This window comes from Akebia trifoliata, chromosome 16 (assembly GCF_017979445.1).
Source record: "Akebia trifoliata isolate Shusen 1 chromosome 16, ASM1797944v1, whole genome shotgun sequence".
Taxonomy (NCBI): Eukaryota; Viridiplantae; Streptophyta; class Magnoliopsida; order Ranunculales; family Lardizabalaceae; genus Akebia; species Akebia trifoliata.
This window is the reverse complement of record NC_141390.1, coordinates 15,275,032-15,295,730: the sequence shown is the minus strand read 5'-3', so window position 1 is coordinate 15,295,730 and position 20,699 is coordinate 15,275,032. Positions and strand designations below refer to the sequence as shown.

At 36.0% G+C, this 20,699-nt stretch overlaps 1 protein-coding gene across 4 annotated transcripts; it reads left to right on the top strand.

Annotated features, from left to right (window-relative positions):
- The first annotated feature begins 244 nt into the window (after positions 1-244).
- Positions 245-18,952, top strand: NPQ1 (non-photochemical quenching 1). Of its 4 annotated transcripts, XM_086427591.1 has the most exons (7): positions 302-441; positions 9,127-9,215; positions 9,495-9,790; positions 9,873-10,018; positions 17,283-17,379; positions 17,601-17,992; positions 18,338-18,952. In XM_086427591.1, the coding sequence occupies exons 3-7, from the start codon at positions 9,524-9,526 to the stop codon at positions 18,837-18,839; spliced, it is 1,404 nt and encodes a 467-aa protein (XP_086283717.1). In that variant the 5' UTR covers positions 302-441; positions 9,127-9,215; positions 9,495-9,523; the 3' UTR covers positions 18,840-18,952. The 4 variants fall into 4 exon arrangements, with proteins under 4 accessions (XP_086283719.1, XP_086283716.1, XP_086283717.1 ...); XM_086427590.1 differs by lacking the exon at positions 9,127-9,215 and having other exon boundaries at positions 282-441; XM_086427593.1 differs by lacking the exons at positions 9,127-9,215; positions 9,495-9,790 and having other exon boundaries at positions 245-441.
- Positions 18,953-20,699: the final 1,747 nt, after the last annotated feature.

Genomic DNA, 20,699 nt, shown 5'->3' with positions numbered 1-20,699 from the left:
TAGGAGTGGAAAACGAATCCAGACCGAAATAGTTGAGAGATCAACTTGAATGGAGTTTCGTCGTTAGATCTGATTTTTCGGGTAATAGGTAATCTGTACAAACAAGGCCGAAGTCAAACCTTTAAGCATATCTCGAATATTCATCCTTGATAATACACGTGGCCGATCTTAATCCAAAGACGAATTCAGACCCTATACCCAAGGAGTCGAGATGGAGACTTGGGGAGTACGTACAACTACAACCCATCCACGTTTTCAAAATTTTGGACAAATGACTACGTTGAGGGCTTTGTCTCCACACAATCTCTTATCGACTTCTCTCGCTTCACCTTCCACTCTCTCTTCATCTTGTTCTTCTTCTCTGCAACTTTCGCTACCATGAAAAGCACAGTCTCCTTCACTTCCTCAATCTCTCAATCTCTCTTCCATCAACTCTGCGAGGTTTGTACTTAAACTCCTCAAATTCTCTCTCTCTCTCTCTCTAATCTGTCATTTTTGTTGGTTCCTTGAAGTGTGTGGGTTTGTGTTATTCTTATTGTTCCGAATCCTGATGTTTGGTTACTAAATGATTTTTCTTTTAATAGGTAGTTTGGATACTTAATGATGAATCTATTATATGCTGAATTTTAACTATATGAAATGAAATATGACAACTTCTAGCTGTTTCATCTGTTTGGTGACATGGTTTTGACCTAAAAGAGTGATTTTTGAAGGAGTATTTGTGGTTTAGTGGGTTATAGTTGAGAGTCTTTAGGTGTTGTTCAGAGTCTGTTGTGAATGAAGTTGGAGTCTAGTGGATGAAGTAGTGGTTTTGTGAATAAAGAGGAGTTAGGAAACATGGGTTGAATAGGGTCAATTTTACCCGTAATTTTTTTTACCTTTTTGTTTTTGATAATTCAGGTTAAGAAAAACATTACAAAAGGGGAGGTTGAGATAACCAACCAAGAGAAAAAAACTGCAAAAAAAGGAAACAATAGGAAACTAAGAGTCTGATAGGTTACAAACAGCATTCCAATGAACTAAGAAATCTTCGAAGAATATCCCTTTAAACTCTTTGAAGATCTTGCACCAGAAGAACAATAAGCCTAGAATCTCCAAAAAAATCTCTTGAATAGAACTCGACTTTCCTTAAAAAATTCTTACGTTTCTCGGCTTCCAAATACCTCATGAAAGGGGTGAGACTCCACATCAATCTCTTCGACAAGTGAAAACTAGCCCCAATTGAATCCATTCAACCAACACACCTCTCAGGGATCCTTGAAGACAACACTCCACACCAACATGAGTCAAAAACATCACCCCACACTAGCCACTTCACAATGGACTAACAAGTGATTCGATCTCTCTTTGTCACACATGCAGACACAACAGACATTCGGCCCGCAAAAACCCCTCTTCCTCAACTGATCAAGAGTAAGAATCTTTCCTTGGATTGCCATCCACATAAAGTAGGCCACCTTCGAAGGCACCCTTGGTTACCGTGATATGAGGGAAAGTAGGGTTCCCCCTTCTTAATTAAATCATTGTAAAAGTCTTTAACAGAAAAAGTACCTGTACTATTAGTGCTCCAACATCTCAAGTCCTCCCTGTTAAAAACTCTTGAAACGTTGTCTAAACTCCCTCAATAACTTTGTGATCTCTAGCACTTCCCAATCATTTAACCTTTTTCTAAAACCCAAGTCCCACCTTGTGCTCCCATCATTTACTGCTATGAAACTAGCAATTGAGGAACCCTTCTTGTTCGAAAAAGCAAAAGCCTTCGGGAATCTATCTTTTAAGGGACCCTCCTCACACCACGAGTCCTCCCAGAACCTAACCTTGTTAATATGGTTCCAATAGGAACTAGTAATTGACAAGCAAATAGAATAAGAGAAGAGAATGCAAGACAATCCAACACGAGTAGCACACGTTTCAGTGAACTACAATGTCTTTATTCAAGAGAAAATACTATTTCAAAAACTCCCCTGTGCCTTTTATCATATATCCTACTTACTAAGAAAGTAAAAATAAACTAAGAAACATCATTGCTTGATTCTCTATTTTCCTATAACTAGCAATAAAAAAAGAAAGTTTAAGAAAGAGAATAAAGCAAAACAAAAGAAAGGAAATAATGTGATCCATTGACTAGGATCATATCTTCACTCCTAAACAACGACAATCATTTTCCTCATTAGTCACAAAGACGGGCTGGTTTTCGAATCTCATGTGGTGGCCTTTTGTTGGTTTTATCCTCAATTAAAGTGGGAGGGATAGTTTCATCATGGGCCTCACTATCCATTTCCACATCATGCACATCATGGTCGTTGATAACGCCATCACTTATTTCCCCTTTCTACCTTAAATTTTATTCTCCTTTAAATTAGGGTAGAGTTTTAAGAATACCTTTCCAAACACCACACCCGTACATGTTCTTCGCCTTTTTGCTTTCCCAACCAAAGAATTTCTCCCCATACTTGTTGTAAAAATGTGTATAAAATTGGAAGAAATTTGATGAAGGAAGAAAAAGAACTTCTAGACTCGAATTAGATTCAATTTCTTTTAGAAAAATATTCTCCGCTAATGGTTAGAGCCACAATACACAAGGAGTCAAAGAACAAGTGTCTTCAGGATATAGAAAAATCTACGCTCAAGTCATTAAATCGGATTATGTACTATCCGATTTAATCTAGAACACTCAGGAATAATTAGGAACTGAAGATGCCAAATACTAAAGCTTAGAAAAGGGAGAACACGAAAATTTTCAATGAAGAAATCTGATTTCTGGTTGGCTTTATATAGTCATTTATGTGTTTGTTGACCAAGAATCATGATTTAATGTCTATTGGTTCAGGAGTCGTTGGATCATGTCTGATCTTAGATCTAATAATCCAGATTGTACCTAATCAAATGTATGTGTCTCATGCTTTTTAATCAACATTATTGATTGAATATGTGTGATCTAATTGTTTTGATCACATCCGATCGATCACCAGTTGATCTAATGGATTCGATCACCTCTGATCGGATACCAATCACGAACCAACACACTTGATCGATCCTGATCGGGTACTAATTTGATCTAACAAACCTGATCGTTCTCGACTTGCCCCATAGGAAAAACTCTACTCTTTTGTTGGTTTATTGGAAGGCTGGCACAACTTCAAAACAACACAACAGACCTTCGAAGAATTTGACTTGATTTATCCACATCCAAAAAGACTAAGGTGTCATCTGCGAACTGTAACTGATTTACTAACAGACCTCCGATGCTTAGGCGATAACCACCCAAATCCCTATGCTCCACTACTCTTCCGATCATCCTTCCTAAGGCTTCTACAACCACCAAGAATAAAAATGGGGAAAGAGGGTCTCCTTGGTGAAGGCCCCTAGATCTTTTGTGGAGAACCATTAACAAGAATAGAAAAGGAAGCTGAAGAGATGCACAACATAATCCAATAGATCCACTTGAACCTGAACCCCATACATCTTAGAATGTACTTCAAGCAAATTCCAACTAACGTGATCGTAGACTTTCTCCAAATCTACTTTGCAGAAAACGCCCGGAGATTGTGCTTTTATTCTTAAATCAAGACATTCATTAACAACTAAAACCCCGTCCATAATTTTTCTACCACTCACAAAGGCTCCTTGGTTTGAACGTATAATTCCCCCCCATAACTTCTTTCATTCTTAAAACGAGCATTTTTGAAATGATCTTGTACGTGGCCCCTATCAAACTAATGGTTCTAAGATTGGTTGTTTTTCATCCCTCCTTTCTTTGGGATCAAGACAATGAATGTGCATTTAAGTCCCCGGTCCATAATACCATGATCATAGAAATCTTTTACCACCGTCATCAAGTCCGATTTAATTGTATTCCAACAAAACTTGAAGAAGCCCATGGTGAAACCGTCCGGCCCAAGTGCCTTGTCCGAACATAAACTAGATAAGGATGCCAAAACTTCTTCCTCTTCAAATGGCCTTTTCAAACGAATCCTTTGCATATCGGAAATGCTATCAAAGTGTAGCCCATCAAGCTTAGGCCTAACTTGGTGCCTTTTCAAATACAAATCCGTGTAAAAATCTACCACCCCCTTTCTAACTACCTCTTCCCTTTCTACCCAACTTCCCCCAATTTTTATCTTAGAAATGAATTTGGATCTCTTACGAGCGTTGACTGTTCGATGAAAGAATTTTGTGTTACCATCTCCTTCTTTAAGCCACCCAATTCTTGATTTTTGTCTCCAACAAACCTCTTCCATATTTACCCTTTGATTAGACTCTTCCTGAATAGAACCCCGACGATAACAATCCCTTTTCGTCCCTCCTATCCAACTCTTCAATTTCCAACATAAGCTCTTTCTTTTTAACTTCCACTCTTCCAAAGATCTCTTTGTTCCACATCTTCAATTTATCCTTAATAAATTTTAACTTCAATCTAACAACTACCCCTGGTCTTCCTTTTAAAGGCTATTTTAGTTACTAATTATCAATAAGCCCTTTGAAATTGCTATGCAAAAGCCTCATGTTCTCGAATCTAAATGGAGAAGAGTGATAAACAAATGGACTAACTTGCAAGAGGATAGGGTAATGATCTAAAGTTGGATTAGGCACCGATTCCCGCCTAATGTTAGAGAAATATTCCTCCCAGATCGACGAAACCAAGAATTTGGCTAGCTTATTCATAACCAGACAATTCTGATTATTAGACTAAGGGTATGTTTGATTGCACATGGAAAATAGGGTGGAAAATCAATTTCCATGGAAAATGACATTTTTCAAGTGTTTGATTGCACATGGAAATGGAAATTCATTTTCCACCCTATTCAAAAAGTCCACTAAATCATGGATTTCACTTTCCCACCCATATGGGTGGGAAAATGAAATCCACCCATATTTTCCATCCTCAATTCTTCCTTACCACCGCCACTACTACCACTACCACCACCACCACCATTACACTAATCTCGCCGTCGTTACCATCGCCATGGTCGTCGCCGCCACCGTTGCCGTCGCCACCATCACCACATCCTCCCTCCTCCCTCTTCCTCGTCATCTTCTTCTTCCTCTTCCCCTCCTCTCATCTTCTTCCTCCTTCTCCTCTTCTTTTTTCTCATAATTTTCCATGATTTTATCCAAGTGAAATCAAACAATGGAATTTGATTTTCCAACCCTACCTATTTTCCACAACTAATTTTCCATGGATTTCAAATTCCATGGAAAGTGACTTTCCATGCAATCAAACATACCCTAAGTAAATTGTCTCCCACACAACAATAAATCCACTAAGTCATAATCTTAAACGACCTCTCCGAATCTTCTCATCTTGTTAGTAACTCTAGAACCCCCAAGCTTTTTGAACGAGAATCTGATGACATTAAAATCTCCTCCTCTACACCCCGGTTTTTGCTATAGAGCATAAGAGTCCCTAAGCTCCTACCAAAACTGAGATCTTTCCCAATCTTTATTAGGACTGTAGATTCGTGAGAACACCCACTTAAAATTGCTATTCACTAAGCCGCAAAGGATGAAAGCAGAAGAAGCTCCGATCAGGGAATCTTTGACTACAATACTTACTTTGTTCCATAATACAATGATTCCCCTTGACGTACCAATTGCTGAAACACAACACCATCCTACCTCCTTACACCCCCAAAGCTCACACACTAACTTATCAATTACTAGTTCCAATTTAGATTCTTGCAAGGATACTATATCAGGTTTCAAACGATGAATCATTGATTTAACGACCACTCTCTTCCTCCTATCATTCAAATCACGAACATTCTAAGATAGGATCTTAAGCATCATTAAAAACTAATTTTCTTCTCCCTCATTCCTTACTGAGGGATGACTTCGGCAAATACTTCAAATTATTAATGAGAATCAAGAGACGCTTGTTTGCTCTGCAATTTCTGTAAGCAATTTTCTAACATTCATTCAACATGCTCACATGAACTTTTACAACAACCAAATAAACTTTAAGTGGAAAACTATGCATGATTTTAGGATCGATTGGATGAGATGCAATCATCATATATACCTAGAATGGAGGCCATTGAAATAAATTAGAATATGTAATAGTATAACGACCCCCTTGCTTGGTGAATAACTTCTATTCTTGACTCACCTTCTCCTCCTTATCTTCTTTCTATGGATTGGTAGTATCCTTGATGATGGAATTGTGAAACTCTCAATGAAGTCCTTTTTTCTATAGTGATTTCTAGAGAAAATCCCTTAATGTCTTTTTCTTTCTCTTTTGGTTATTGAGAATACCTTAATTCTTTTTGTTTTTTTTCAAAAAATTGTTCTATAATAAGGGAGGCCGATCCATACATATTAGACGGTCTCACTAGAATTGGAGCAATGGATTCCCCTTAGAGAATCCAACGTTAAACCCCTTTGTTGGTTCTTTTCAAAATTCCATGTCGAAGGGGGGCGGCTTATAGTTGGCCAAGTTGGCCAAATAAACTCAAAAGGTCGTGACAGTCAACCTATTCCTTGAGACGCCAACAACGCCAACCTTTTCCCAATTACCTGCTTTGAGCACCATTGTGATACTTATTGGAGGAACCTGATGCAAAAGTAAAATTCACAATGTTATGTTAACTGGAATCTCATAGAACTCACAAGATATATGAAATATATAAGTTCATCTTCCTCATTTTATGTTACTTTTCTTGTTTATTCCGTAATTGTAATTCATTCTCTTTTCCTTGGATACTTGCTAATCCTGTTTACAATTTTTGTGATTATAGATATGTTCGCAACATTCTTTTTTCCTTTATTACAACGTAGAACTTAATTGAAACATTCATGCCAATGCATTTTATTCATGCAATTATCAACGTCAAGAATTAACCTACATGTGATTACCTTTCACCATTCGTTCTTGTTAGAATTGGGCCTTCACTTGAGCACGAATGGAATCTAGTGAAGCTCTCTTTAGTCACCAATGATTGCTCCTATCTCTTGGCTCTCCTTCTCACTCATCTCTAAACTTTTATGAGATGTAATTGGCTTGTGTGAATGGTACCAATTTAATGTGGATGCATCCCTATTTATGTATGGAAGGGCAGATACATCCCTTGGAAGGAGAGGGTCAAGAGTTTCCTTTCTCATATGCTTCCTAACCCATAAAGGAAGCTTTCCGACTAGAGCTCTCTTACTTCCCTATTTCAATTGCTGTAGGATTCTATATTGATTGGTTTTTCTTTAATAGAATGCATTGGTAGTTTTAGAAACTAAACTCATAAATATGGAGGGCTTGTGGCCATTAATAAAGAAAAAAATATTCTTACATCCAAACCTTGTTCCTGTCAATATCAGGTACCTTCCCACGTTGCTTTCTTACACGTGCTCGCTCCTAGTATTGTAATGCATGTGGTATGTAGCTGTCAATATTCTGGTTTTGTATGTTAGGAGGATGGCCACTCCCTCATCTTGCCCAACTCTCAATCCCTAGAATTTTCATCCGACGGTCCTATTGCATTCCCATTTCTTGCTCATACAACACCATTAACATATTCTTTTCTCATCTTCTAACCCAACTGTAGGGACTTCACTTGCAAAAACTCTCCTCAAGATTAAGACATCAGAAATTTTCATATTGTATCACATTATTATGGTATGAATTGTCTCATAGAGTCATGGTAGACTTAATACCTTCAAGTGATACCGAGCTTGCTTTTATGTTATCTCCATTTGAGTTAAAATGCACAAAGCAACTTCCATAGACCCACACCTGCTCACTGAATGGAGAGATATCTCTTCATCCTTCGCTTTTTGTAAAGTTATTGAAATCCCAAAACTGTGTAAATGAGTTCTCAGCCTCCTTTATATTGACTTGCCAACGCCCATTGAATCCAAAAGGAGTATATGTAGACATCCTTGTCTCCCATTAATGATTTTTTTTCATCTAGAAGGCTGTGATGATGTAGGTATTATTACAACTTACTCATAAAATGGTTCCTTAACCCTTTATTACTTTAGAAATCTAGAGACACCATAAAAAAAACATGGCTGCAAATGTTTTAAATATGTAAGAATTGTGAACATGTATAGATCAAAAGTAACATAATGATTCATTACAAAATTTTATGTAGTTATAAGGGGACTCGAGATTTCGTGGCATTGATAACCAGTAAAGAGAGGACAAATAATGCGGAACGCAAATCAAATCAACGGTCAAGGGTTTTGATGGAAAATTTGTAATTATTTAGGTTTTCATTTATTTTGGTCTAGATTTATTGGTTTATCATCCGGGATTATTTTAGATTAGTTATTTATTTATATTTCTGTTTTAGGACTTTAATTTCATGTTTTTTGGGTTTATTTTGATGTTTTATTGGCCCATGGTCTTCTTATAATATTTAGGGGCAGTTTAGTAACTTTAGTTTGTCTTATATTTAAGTTTATTAGGGCTTGACAATCAGGAGAGAGAAAGTTACAAAAAATTAGGTTTATTTATTTAGTATTTTAGTTTGACTAGGATCTTGATTTATTTTCCTTATATAGAATGTATTAGGGTTTTTTTTTATATTAATGGATAATGAAGAATTTTGATGAATAAAGAATGAGTTTCTTTCATTGAGTGAAGTGAGTTCTCCATCATTCTTGGTGTGATTCCAAGGTTCTATCTTTCTATCCCTTTCTCTTTTTTTATTTTTTATCTTTATTTTTCTTTTTTATTCTTTTGTTTTTCTTAATTTTCTTTTAGTTCCTTATTCTTGATTATTGGAATCCCTTTCTTGATTCTTGAAACCTACAAACCTCAATCCTTAATCCTTTCCTCATTTTCTTTAACCCCTATTTTATTAATCTCTTTTCCAAATCTTTAACCCTTAATCCTTTCCTTACCCTACAAACATTTAACCATTTTCATCTAGCCTTGTATTTTTGGTCATTGGGATGCAAAAGTTCATAATTAAATTACCATATCCTACCCAAATCCTTAACCCAATCCTAAACTAGATTCCCTAATCCCTTATTTGCTTTTCTCCCCTCATCGTCCTTTATCAACAAATCCTAAGCATGGTTTTAAATCTTGGTTTTGCATATCATCTCGTTGACGAACAACACCAAAATGACTTGGATGAGTCATCTTGGTATCAAGAACGATTTTAATGTTTTTTTTTTTTTTTGCAGTTTGTAAACCTGAAAAGATATCTTAGTGATGGCATCTTGTTTCGATCTTGGACGATTTTAATACCATGATTCTAAGGAGGGGGCATTTAGTAATTTTTTTCTTTCTCAATTGTTGATTTAGTAGTAAAGTAGCTGTTAGTAAATGCACATAAGGCTGAAATTCTTAAATTTATTAGTTCTAAATGTATTGAATATGCCCTATCACAGATTTTGGGTATCACAATCTGTACTTTCGATTTTTGGAGGCAATGATTCTTTTTTACTAGTTAATCTTTGAATTTGTAGAGTTTAATTTCCATGTCACTGATGTCAAACCTTGATCATGTATATTACTCTATTTTCCACTTTGTAACTCAAATATTTTTCAGATTACATTTGGAAATCAGCCCATCATAATATGGCATCTTCTGCACTTCCTTCCTGTTTCTCCCATGGAAAAATTGTTGTTGCACGTATCAAATCACTACCTACAAGCAGGGAAAAATTTCTCGAAAGCGGGACCTTGAATACGCAGGGTTTTCTAAAGATGAAATTGTGGCCTAGTATCAAAGACTTGAGGACCACTCATCTGACAAAATCTCATGGTAGTTTTTGTCGGCTGGCATCTAGAGTTTCACATATTCATTCAGGGTGTTGCATTCACATGGGTATATGCTGTCCTGAGGTAGCTGCTGAAATGTATTTCTTGGCTTGTTGAGGTTGTTCAATTAAGAAATAACACATAGTTTGGGGTTGGTTTTTTGCAGGCAATGTCATTGCATGTTGTGAAGCAGTGGAGGCAAATGCAGGTCATGGTAGTAGTTGGTGTATTGGCGTGTGCATTCTTGGTTGTTCCATCTGCTGAAGCTGTTGATGCACTCAAGACATGTACTTGTTTATTGAAGGAGTGCAGGTATATCGTCTAAACTAGTTGAAGTGTTTTGAAAAGTGGTATTTTTTAGCACAAATTCCTTTATCTAGTCATCTAGGGATGTATACAATGAATTAAACCAAGAAAACACAAGATTTACGTGGTTCAGCTATGTCTACCTCCATGGATGAGAATTGAGAGAGTTTCACTACATATGAGAATGGTTACAACCCTTGCTTATATAACCGTAGGTTTCCAATCCAAAACAAACTCTCCCTTTTGATTACCGAAATAGTAACCAACTCCTTTCCTTCTGAGTCCTTAGGGCAGAAAATTATAAAATTTGGTAAAAAAGTTAGCTAAAAAATTAGGGTTACAGATTCTTCGTATATAGTCCCTTTTGCTAATAGAATACAAACTATCATCATACAGTATTTTGTACATGCTACAAAAGCACTATCTTGCTTGTTACTTCACCGTTGATTAGTTGAAAATCAAGGGTTGGTATTGGGTGTGTCATGTTTGTGCCTTGTCTTCTTTTGGGGGTGCCTTTGTATTGGAAATTGGCATGAGGGACTGTACTGCAAAGAGCGATTCCACGGGGGTAACATTTCAAAATTTCACTTTCTCCCTTGGTGCAATGTCGTCTTTGTACGGACTATAAATTCAAACAACTGTTTCTGGAGTTTAATGAGGGATTTTCCAGTTTTTCCGAGAGGAAGACAGATTGAGGGATTGAAACCTGGTTTTCACAGATATAATGGAAGGATCTCATTATTGCAAGTGGGGCACATGCAATGCTATACGACTTAAATTCTGTCTCATTCTCTTTCCTTTGATCTGCATTTTATTTTTTTGTTTGTTATACTTCATTCTTTCACCTATTTTTCTACAAGGTGTAGCAGCACTACTGGTACCTACAGTAGTTGGTACACTATCTATTACCCCCCTAAAGGTTATTTTACCATTGAGTAGGCAACGTTCTAATACCCTTGTATCCTAACCTAGAGGGCTTGGAGTTCTACTTGCATCAGTTGAAGGCATAGTAACAGAAAGCGGCATTTTTTTTAAAAACGCATTTAGAACACATCTTATGTCTGTGGCGATTAATATAATAAAAAAATGCGTTTTTTTGAAAAAGTCTCGTGTTTTGCATTTAAAATGCATGTTTTACTTTTTAAACACGTTTTTTTTTATAACAACAACAAATAAAAACTAAGGCCCTACTTGTTTGCTCCACAAATAATCATACACAAACCTTTCCTGCGTTTTCAATTTTGTGGGTGCTTGGATGGTTAAAATTGTGGGCTCATCTGTTAAAGGCCGTGAACTCAGGCAAAAAGGCTCAAAATTAATGTAAACTATTGTGGAACAAAACCCTCCACAAAACTTTGTGGAGAATAAGGGGCACCGCCTTTACCTCTATCATTGCTGAATGAACAGGTATTTCGTGCTCCCACTGACCTCTCTCCTCTTTCTTCTCTCCTTCTCATTTGTGCTTCCACTCACCTCTCTCTTTCTCACCTAGGGCTTAAAATGAGACGGATTTTATCAAAAATTTGAGTGATTCGAATCCAAATTTAGCAGGTTTGGTTCCTTCAAGTATATCCGAATTAAAATATGGTTCGGATATGGGTTGATGCCCCTTGACTTGAGTTGGATTTGGGTCAGATGCGAGTCCAGCCTTATATCCGCCAAGATCCGAATGATATATTACTTTTCAAGTCGTATTTTTATATTTTTCAAGTTATCTTTCATCAACCAACAATGGTTGGGTGTAGTGGTCAAGGTCTTTCTTTGTAATGGAGAGGTATTGAGTTCAAGTCACCATTTAATCATATTTTAGAAATTTTATTTGAAATATCCTTGAACAGTTTGGCATTATCCAACCTGAATCAATTAATTTGGTCAAATCGGATCCGGATATGAATTTAATGGAAGTAAAATGGTTCGGATATAGTTTTAGCTATTAGAATCCAAGTCAGATTCGGATTTGGAGAAAAATTCGGACATATATATATATATATATGGGTCAGGTTCAAGGGCCATATGAGAAAACATATGAGAAAACTTTCGTTTTTCAAAATAAGGGTTAGAGGTTTTGGATTGAGCTGATTTTTTGCAAGGATGGTCACTATGATGAGAAGATCATCCTCACAAAAAATCAGCTCAATCAGAAACTTCTAAATCCATCAAAAGTGATTTACAAATTAGTGATAAAAATTGGTAAAAAATCGACGGTCCACATTCTATATCACTTTTAATGGGGTTAGAAGTTTCAGATTGGGCTGATTTTTTTTTTTGGATGATCTTCCCATCATAGAGATCATCCTCACAAAAAATCAGCTCAATCCAAAATTTCTAACCCATATTTTAAAATTTTATTTACCGTCGAAAGTTTTCTCATATGTTTTCTCATATGGCCCTTGAACCTGACCCTATATATATATGGGCATACTCATATCCGAACCGAACCCGACCTATTTTAAGCAGTATTCTCATCCCTCTCCCCCCCCCCCCCCCCCCACCTTATCTCGTTTTTTGTCTCTAGATCTCTCCTTCACTCTCCAATGTTGTCTCCCATGTTGTATAGTTCCTCTCTTTCTCTCTCCATTAGATTTGCGAAAATGGAGATGTTCTACTTCCTTATTTTCAGGCTCTCTCAGTGGTGGTTGCAGTGCTGGGGCCCAGCAAGACCAACAAAGATTGTATCAATAGTTCTAGGGTTTTAATTCAATTAAGAACAACTATGTCCTTTATTCTCTCATGATGCGTAAGCTAGATTTAACATTTTCATCCCAAATTCCCATTTGAGTTCTCAGATTTATATTGTTTTCTTGTGTGGATTGTAAATTAAAGGTTTTTCTTTCCAGAAACTACCTTCAGTAACCAAACATAACCATGAGAGTAAGTCTAGCCTTACTAGCTTAGTAAGATTTGAAATCTTACGAAGGGTCCTTGAGCTCACCTTGTATCATCCAAAAACATGATCTGATGTCACAAGGATGTAGATGATGATATTCTATGAACTTAAAAAAAAACTTGTAAAAGGTTATTTTTCACCATTAAATTTTAATTTTAAGTTTGCGTGTCCAGTGGGAGTTCAACAGCTGTCCATTTTCAAAACCTTGAATCAAGCCAAAAAAATTATTCTTTTGAATATTTTGTTTTTTTTATTTGACTTTTCCCATGAAATCTAGAGGGCATAGGGTGTTGGATTGTCAATTTGGTAATCCATTTGTGCTCAACGACCCTTAGTAAGATTTGAAATCTTACTAAGGAAAGTGTTTCTCTAACCATTAATGGTTGATAATGAACAATCTCTAGTGAATAGCCATAAATTACCAACTAAAGAATATGAGAAAATAAATATTTCTTTAAAAAATAGAAATTACATTCTTTTTTGCTTTTGCGGATAACCAAGCAAACAAAAAAATTTGCTTTGGACACAACCAAGCACCCCAATTGTAAAATTATGTAAAATTCGTTAAACACAAAACTCTGTAAATGCAAAGTTTTGTGTTTATGGTTTTTTGTGATGTCAAAAAAGCAGGGCCTAAACAATATACCTTCTTTGTAGCCATATGGTTATATGTGATTTGATACTTAATAGAATATGGTGATTCATAAATGTAGAAATATGAGATTTGATGATAATATCTTGATGTTAAGGTTTTTAATTTTCTCAATAGAGTATTATTTTGATAAAATATATATATATATATATATATATATATATATATATATATATATATATATATATATATATATATATATATATATATATATATATACATATATATGGGTCCCATTCCCCACCCTAAGCTTTACCCTACACTTTAACAAACGTGTTTTGTCTTACATGGGTTAGAAGTTTCGGAATGAGCTGATTTTTGGTGAGGATGATCTCTATGGTGAGGAGATCATCCTCACCAAAAATCAGCCCATTCCAAAACTTCTAACCCCATCAAAATTGGTTTACAAAAAATGGACGGTCCACGATTTTTCAACGTGTAAACATGGGGCTAAACATTTCGGAATGGGCTGATTTTTGGGGAGGATGATCTTCTAATCATAGAGATCATCCTCACCAAAAATCAGCCCATTCCAAAACTTCTAACCCATGTAGGACAAAAAACGTTGTTAAAGTGTGTGGTAAAACTTAGGGTGCTGAACATTTCCCTATATATATAGGGAAATGTTCAGCACCCTAAGTTTTACACACACTTTAACAAACGTTTTTTGTCCTACATGGGTTAGAAGTTTTGGAATGGGCTGATTTTTGGTGAGGATGATCTCTATGATTAGAAGATCATCCTCCCCAAAAATCAGCCCATTCCGAAATGTTTAGCCCCATGTTTACACGTTGAAAAATCGTGGACCGTCCATTTTTTGTAAACCAATTTTGATGGGGTTAGAAGTTTTGGAATGGGCTGATTTTTGGTGAGGATGATCTCCTCACCATAGAGATCATCCTCACCAAAAATCAGCTCATTCCGAAACTTCTAACCCATGTAAGACAAAACACGTTTGTTAAAGTGTAGGGTAAAGCTTAGGGTGGGGAATGGGACCCATATATATGTATATATACATATATATGGGTCCCATTCCCCACCCTAAGCTTTACCCTACACTTTAACAAACGTGTTTTGTCTTACATGGGTTAGAAGTTTCGGTTCTATGGTGAGGAGATCATCCTCACCAAAAATCAGCCCATTCCAAAACTTCTAACCCCATCAAAATTGGTTTACAAAAAATGGACGGTCCACGATTTTTCAACGTGTAAACATGGGGCTAAACATTTCGGAATGGGCTGATTTTTGGGGAGGATGATCTTCTAATCATAGAGATCATCCTCACCAAAAATCAGCCCATTCCAAAACTTCTAACCCATGTAGGACAAAACACGTTTGTTAAAGTGTAGGGTAAAGCTTAGGGAGTTGAACATTTCCCTATATATATATATATATATTGATGAGTAAACTGTTTTATATCATAACATATATAATTATATTTGACCACATGTTATATTGAAAACATAGAATCATCTAATGTATTATTATATGTACACATTTTTTTTATAATTTATAATTTTTATGTTTCATCTTTTTTCCCGTTTCTTTCCCTTTTTCCCTGTTTTTTTCTGAAGTTTTCCCTTACTGTTTTAAACCTATACTCGGACTTTGTGACTATGGTTGCAAGGTCTATAGTTCTATGCTTTACTCAAATTTTGTCACACATTCCAAACTTTCCATTGTGGTCCTACATTTCTTTTCCTGTTCCTTGAACTACAACTGGACAATCAGAAGCAATCCATACATGACATTGCTGCTTAAAGCTCACATCAAGACACATGACCCACCATTTTCAACATGTTCCACTTAGTTGATCTCTTAATGCTAGAATCAACCTATCAGTTGATATTGGTAGGGGTATTTGTAAACTGTTATCTTTACACAGATCTGTAGTGCCCACATGGAGACATGTCTAGGGCTTATTTATGGTGGTTAGAATCTCCTCATCATGGAGATCATCATCACGTGTGGCACAGACCAGGTTAAAAAAAATGTGTATGCCAACTCTTCAAGAATTTACAGATCCTATACATAGGCGAGACATTCTTATGCATTTTTCGCTTACATGGATCTGTGGGCCCACGTGGAGATGAGTTGATGGCTGATGTTTCGTGAACACAATCTTCTCGTCACGTGGATTATCCACACCGAAAATCAGCTCTTGACCCATCTCCAGATAGGCTTCATGAATCCATGTAAGAATATAATTTTTCCATTACATGTCCTATTGCTATATGCCTACAATCTTATGTAGACATGTGATATTAACTTTGAAGAGAGATCAACCCATTCTTCCAGATCAAGTTTGTAACAAGAACTTTTGCATAAAGGAATTTTCGTGAGATATGTATATACACATCAATGCCTCCAAACGCCTTGGTTTTCCCTGCTTCATCCATTTGGGGTCCACCACCTAATTAACCGGGGCATACCCATACCTTTTTTTCCTTTTGCTTTCTGGTCCCATTTTTTAGCTAGATTCCAAAATTTTGGGTCTTCCCAAATTCAGTCTTCTCTCTCTTTCAAGGTTGAAATCTATATGCGTTAACAAAAATGAAGAGAAGTCCATGTCATTATTATCTTTTGCGGTTTGCTGGGGAAATTGGAAGGAATTAGGCAACGGTCTTTAACTATTTTAGGGTTGTTTCTTTGGTGTAAACCATTCATCTAGTTTAAAGGTGTACTTTTTGAGAAGTTTATTTTTAAGTGGGATCTTATTTGTTCAGTATAGGTAAAAGCCAATTGGTTTCTTTGTAATCGAGAGAGGTGGGTCATCTCGATCTCCTTCTATGACTTTAATAAAATTTATACTTTTTTTTTTATCAGTAAAATAAAATTTATACTTACCAACACATACGCAAGCACGCACATTGCTCATGAAAAAATAGATAAAATATATTGGTATCAAATAACAAGTATTATACTATTATTGAAATCCTATGGTTTATGGTTTAAATCAGATAAATCTCACACGGTTTGAGTCTTGTTTATGTATACTTTTAACTCAAAGACTTATGATATTTGTTTGAATCTAACAATTTACAATATCTTATGATCGCATCCCATCTAAGAATTTGAATAAAAACATTGGCATACTTTCGTATTAAAGTAACAACTCTCTATTTAAGTGCGTGTGTATTATATTCCTAAATATTAAGCCCTACTTAAAAAGATAATTAATGGGCACTTTACTAATTACCTGACATCTCCTAATTGGATGACAAGAAATGTTTGTTCATCAGTGCATGCATATAACATGGAAGATTGAGAATTGAGACCATTGATGAGAGATGGAATGTAGTTTAATTTGACTACAAATTCGTGATAAGTGGTTTTGATTTTTCTTTTTTGAGAAAAGATCTTTAACTATGGGTCGAGAACAGTGTCTATATATAGTGCATCTGAAGATTTCTAAGTAGATTGTTTTTTCATTATTTGTAAGTTGTGTTAAACTTTGTCATTCTATGATGAGTTATACGGTAGACAGACATATTCTCTTTGTATTCTAATTTTTATTTTGAATATCATTTCTTATCTTCATGATTGTACAATATAACAAAACTAGTGATCTCGAAAACAAGTTCGGATTAATGAACTCTTTTGGCACAAAGTTATGTTCATTCAAAGGCAAATTAGAATGTAGAATATGAGCCTCCTATGTCCCAAGACACTCCATTCTTCATTTTATGGTTAATTGAGCTTCATTTTTTTCTTGGTTGTTTGTTGTTCAGGGTGGAGCTGGCCAAGTGTATCGGAAACCCATCTTGTGCAGCTAATGTTGCATGTCTACAGACATGTAACAACCGACCTGATGAGACTGAATGCCAGGTTACTTGGGCTTTTATCTTCTCAGTGCATTTGAAGAGATTCTATTGCCACACCAACTTTTGCTAACACCACCCTAATTCTTATGTAAATCACCAAAGATTAGCACACATCTTGGGGTAGCGTTAGGAAAAGTTTGTGTGGCAATAGAAGCTCTCTACATTTGTGGGACCACCATCTTATCAAGAATGATTGATTGTGGTTTGATCCATTTCTTGTTGTAGATTAAATGTGGGGACCTGTTTGAGAATAGCGTTGTAGATCAGTTCAACGAATGTGCAGTCTCACGCAAGAAATGTGTGCCTCAGAAGTCCGACATTGGTGAATTTCCTATACCGGAGCCCACAGCACTAGTCAAGAACTTCAACATGGAAAATTTCAGTGGAAAGTGGTACATAACGAGTGGCTTAAATCCTACTTTTGATGTTTTTGATTGCCAATTGCACGAGTTCCACAAGGAGTCCGACAAACTTGTGGGAAATATATCATGGCGGATACGAACTCCTGATGGTGGGTTTTTTACTCGATCAGCTGTGCAGAAATTTGTGCAGGATCCTTTGCAGCCCGGAATTCTTTACAATCATGATAATGAGTACCTTCACTACCAAGATGATTGGTATCTCTCTTCCACTTCCCTCCATGTACCTTAATTCACTATCATGTCTATTTTATGCGTATACATCAATATTACCTAGGTATCATTTGCTGCTTCTAAACTTGACTCATATGTCTATCGAGTCGATTCAAGTCCAAAAATCACAAGTTGACTTGGACTAGTGAAGTTAAAAATATGAAATGACCTGATTTTTTCTTTGTTTTTTTTGTCCTGAAATTCATTTCAATTGAACTTCTATTTGGGAAGTAAAACTTCACAATTGAGTGAATCAGAAGTATGTTGTTGTAGACAGTGATGTCAACCTTGGAAACTCACTAATCTGATCTCTTTCCATGTCTTGTGCAGGTACATTCTGTCATCCAAGATAGAGAACGGACCAGACGATTATGTATTTGTATACTATAAGGGTCGAAATGATGCATGGGATGGATATGGTGGTGCTGTGGTGTACACAAGAAGCTCAGTTTTACCTGATAGCATAGTCCCTGAACTAGAAAGAGCGGCGAAAAGTGTAGGACGAGATTTCAATAAATTCATCAGAACGGATAACACTTGTGGACCTGAACCTCCCCTTGTAGAAAGACTGGAGAAGACAGTGGAAGAAGGAGAGAGGACAATCATAAGAGAGGTGGAACAAATAGAAGATGAGGTTGTGAAAGTGGGGAAGACTGAAATGAGTTTGTTCGAAAGGTTAGCCGAGGGATTTAAGGTGCTAAAACAGGATGAAGAGAATTTCGTAAGACAATTGAGCGAAGAAGAGATGGAGATTTTGGGTGCACTGAAGATGGAAGCAACTGAAGTGGAGAAACTCTTTGGAAGGGCACTGCCACTGAGGAAGCTAAGATAGAGAGAGAGAGAGAGAGAGAGAGCAGACCTTGAATTGAGAGGAGCTTTAAAGATTGGTGATGTTTTACAAACAACAAACACAAATTCTTCAATCCCATACAATTCTTTTTGGGATTTAATTCTTTTTCTTTTTATTTTTTTTTATCATTGCTATCCCCATCCACATGGACCACCCCCTTGGAAAGTCTTAAGTGCAAATGGTTGAGTCGAGGGTGAATCGGACCCCAAGGAAGTATGCTAAATATTAAACAAAAAGTAACGACGTGAAGTAAACACAAAAGGACACATGTCATGGTACGAGAAGGGTTCCTCCAATATTTTGAAGCGGCCTGGCTGCTTCGAACTCCCTAAATAGTGGGGGTCGATGGTACGAATCTTATTTTGCAGTTTTAACACTCCTAAGCTGTAGTCATTTTGCGCATGCAAACCACTTAAAAGGCTTTATGAATATTCATTCAATGTGCAAATTTTTGAAACTGATATGGGTTAAGTGGTATTCTATCAGAGGCTTACCTGATTTTCCCCCAACAAGCCTTATCCCAAAGATTTGAGTTTAACTAAATGAATCTTTTTCCTCCATTTCACTTTATACAATTTTTTATTGTTATTGAGAGAGTTGATATCAATTTTCATTATCAGTATTTAAGTTCTTTTTGGTCATTTTATTGTTCATTTAGGACTTTTTTTCTTTCGTTTTTGGCCTTTGCAGAACTTAAAAAAGTAATTTCTTCGACCTTTTGATTTATTTTGGCAGTCATGTACCACAAAAACTTAAATTGTTTAATTCTAATTGATTTAATAGATAAACACATAAAATTCAATCAATCCAATCTTGTGAAGAACAAATGACATCTCATCAAGGTTGAGAAGGTGGAATCAAAGGTTTTTTTTTTTTTCGAGATGTAGAAGACATAGATATTTTGATCATATTCACTGAACGCCCCAAGTTTTGTTTTTTTATTTTCATTTTTGGTTTCAAAGCTGGATTTGAGTGTCTTGAGTTTAGGTGAACATGGATGTAGACTTATATTATTTCCTGCTTTGTTATTATTATTTTTAAATAAATATTCTGAATCAAATTTATTTTTAAATTGGGTGACCATATAAAATGTCTCCTGAAACTAGTCGCATATATAAGAAAGTGTAGGACCATCATCAACTTGAAAGCACATATGTAAAAGTTCATTTTGAAGACCACCATCATTGTTGGGAAATATTTTTGACATTCCCCGGAAGGATGACATGAGTTACATCGATACTGTAACTTGAGATGATCACTAAGTGACCGTGCTCTAGAGGGTTGGGTCCGAGATCAAGATCCATGTAATATTTTGATGTCGGAAACACAATCAGGACATAAACTTACTTTGAAGAAGTTTCAAACCAACACCATCATTTAACTCAAGGTAATCACGACATATGAACAAGGAAGAAGATCATTGTCTTTGACAGGTAGAATTACTAAGATCCACGAGAAAATGGTTTGAAACCTTTAAAAAAAAATTATCAAAATTTATTTAATTACAAATGTTCCAAAACATCCAAGTACACCATCAAGAAAAAAAATCCTCAAACTAGAAATACTACTAAAACCAATAAAGAAATCCAACTAGAACTAAAAATACTACCATTCATAGAATTATACTCCTAAAACAAATCTAAATCCTATAGCTACTTGAAATTCTTATTGTAATTAAACTCTAATCCTTATTCCTTTGGCTTGCATGAATTTTCTACACCAACTAATTTCTGGGATAAATCCCTGAGTGTGGTCCCTAAGGGGGGTTTGATTAACTCAAGAAGTATAGTCCCCTGAAAGAAATAAATAATGTGGAATAATCTCCAATCTAACAGGCACAAA

What these genes read in the sequence shown, in the direction of transcription:
- NPQ1 (XM_086427590.1), top strand. Translation starts at nt 9,524, where the DNA reads ATGGCATCTTCTGCACTTCCTTCCTGTTTCTCCCATGGAAAAATTGTT. An exon ending in CTGATGAGACTGAATGCCAG is followed by an intron (nt 17,380 to 17,600) that starts GTTACTTGGGCT and finishes TTCTTGTTGTAG; the next exon opens with ATTAAATGTGGGGACCTGTT. An exon ending in CTTCACTACCAAGATGATTG is followed by an intron (nt 17,993 to 18,337) that starts GTATCTCTCTTC and finishes TGTCTTGTGCAG; the next exon opens with GTACATTCTGTCATCCAAGA.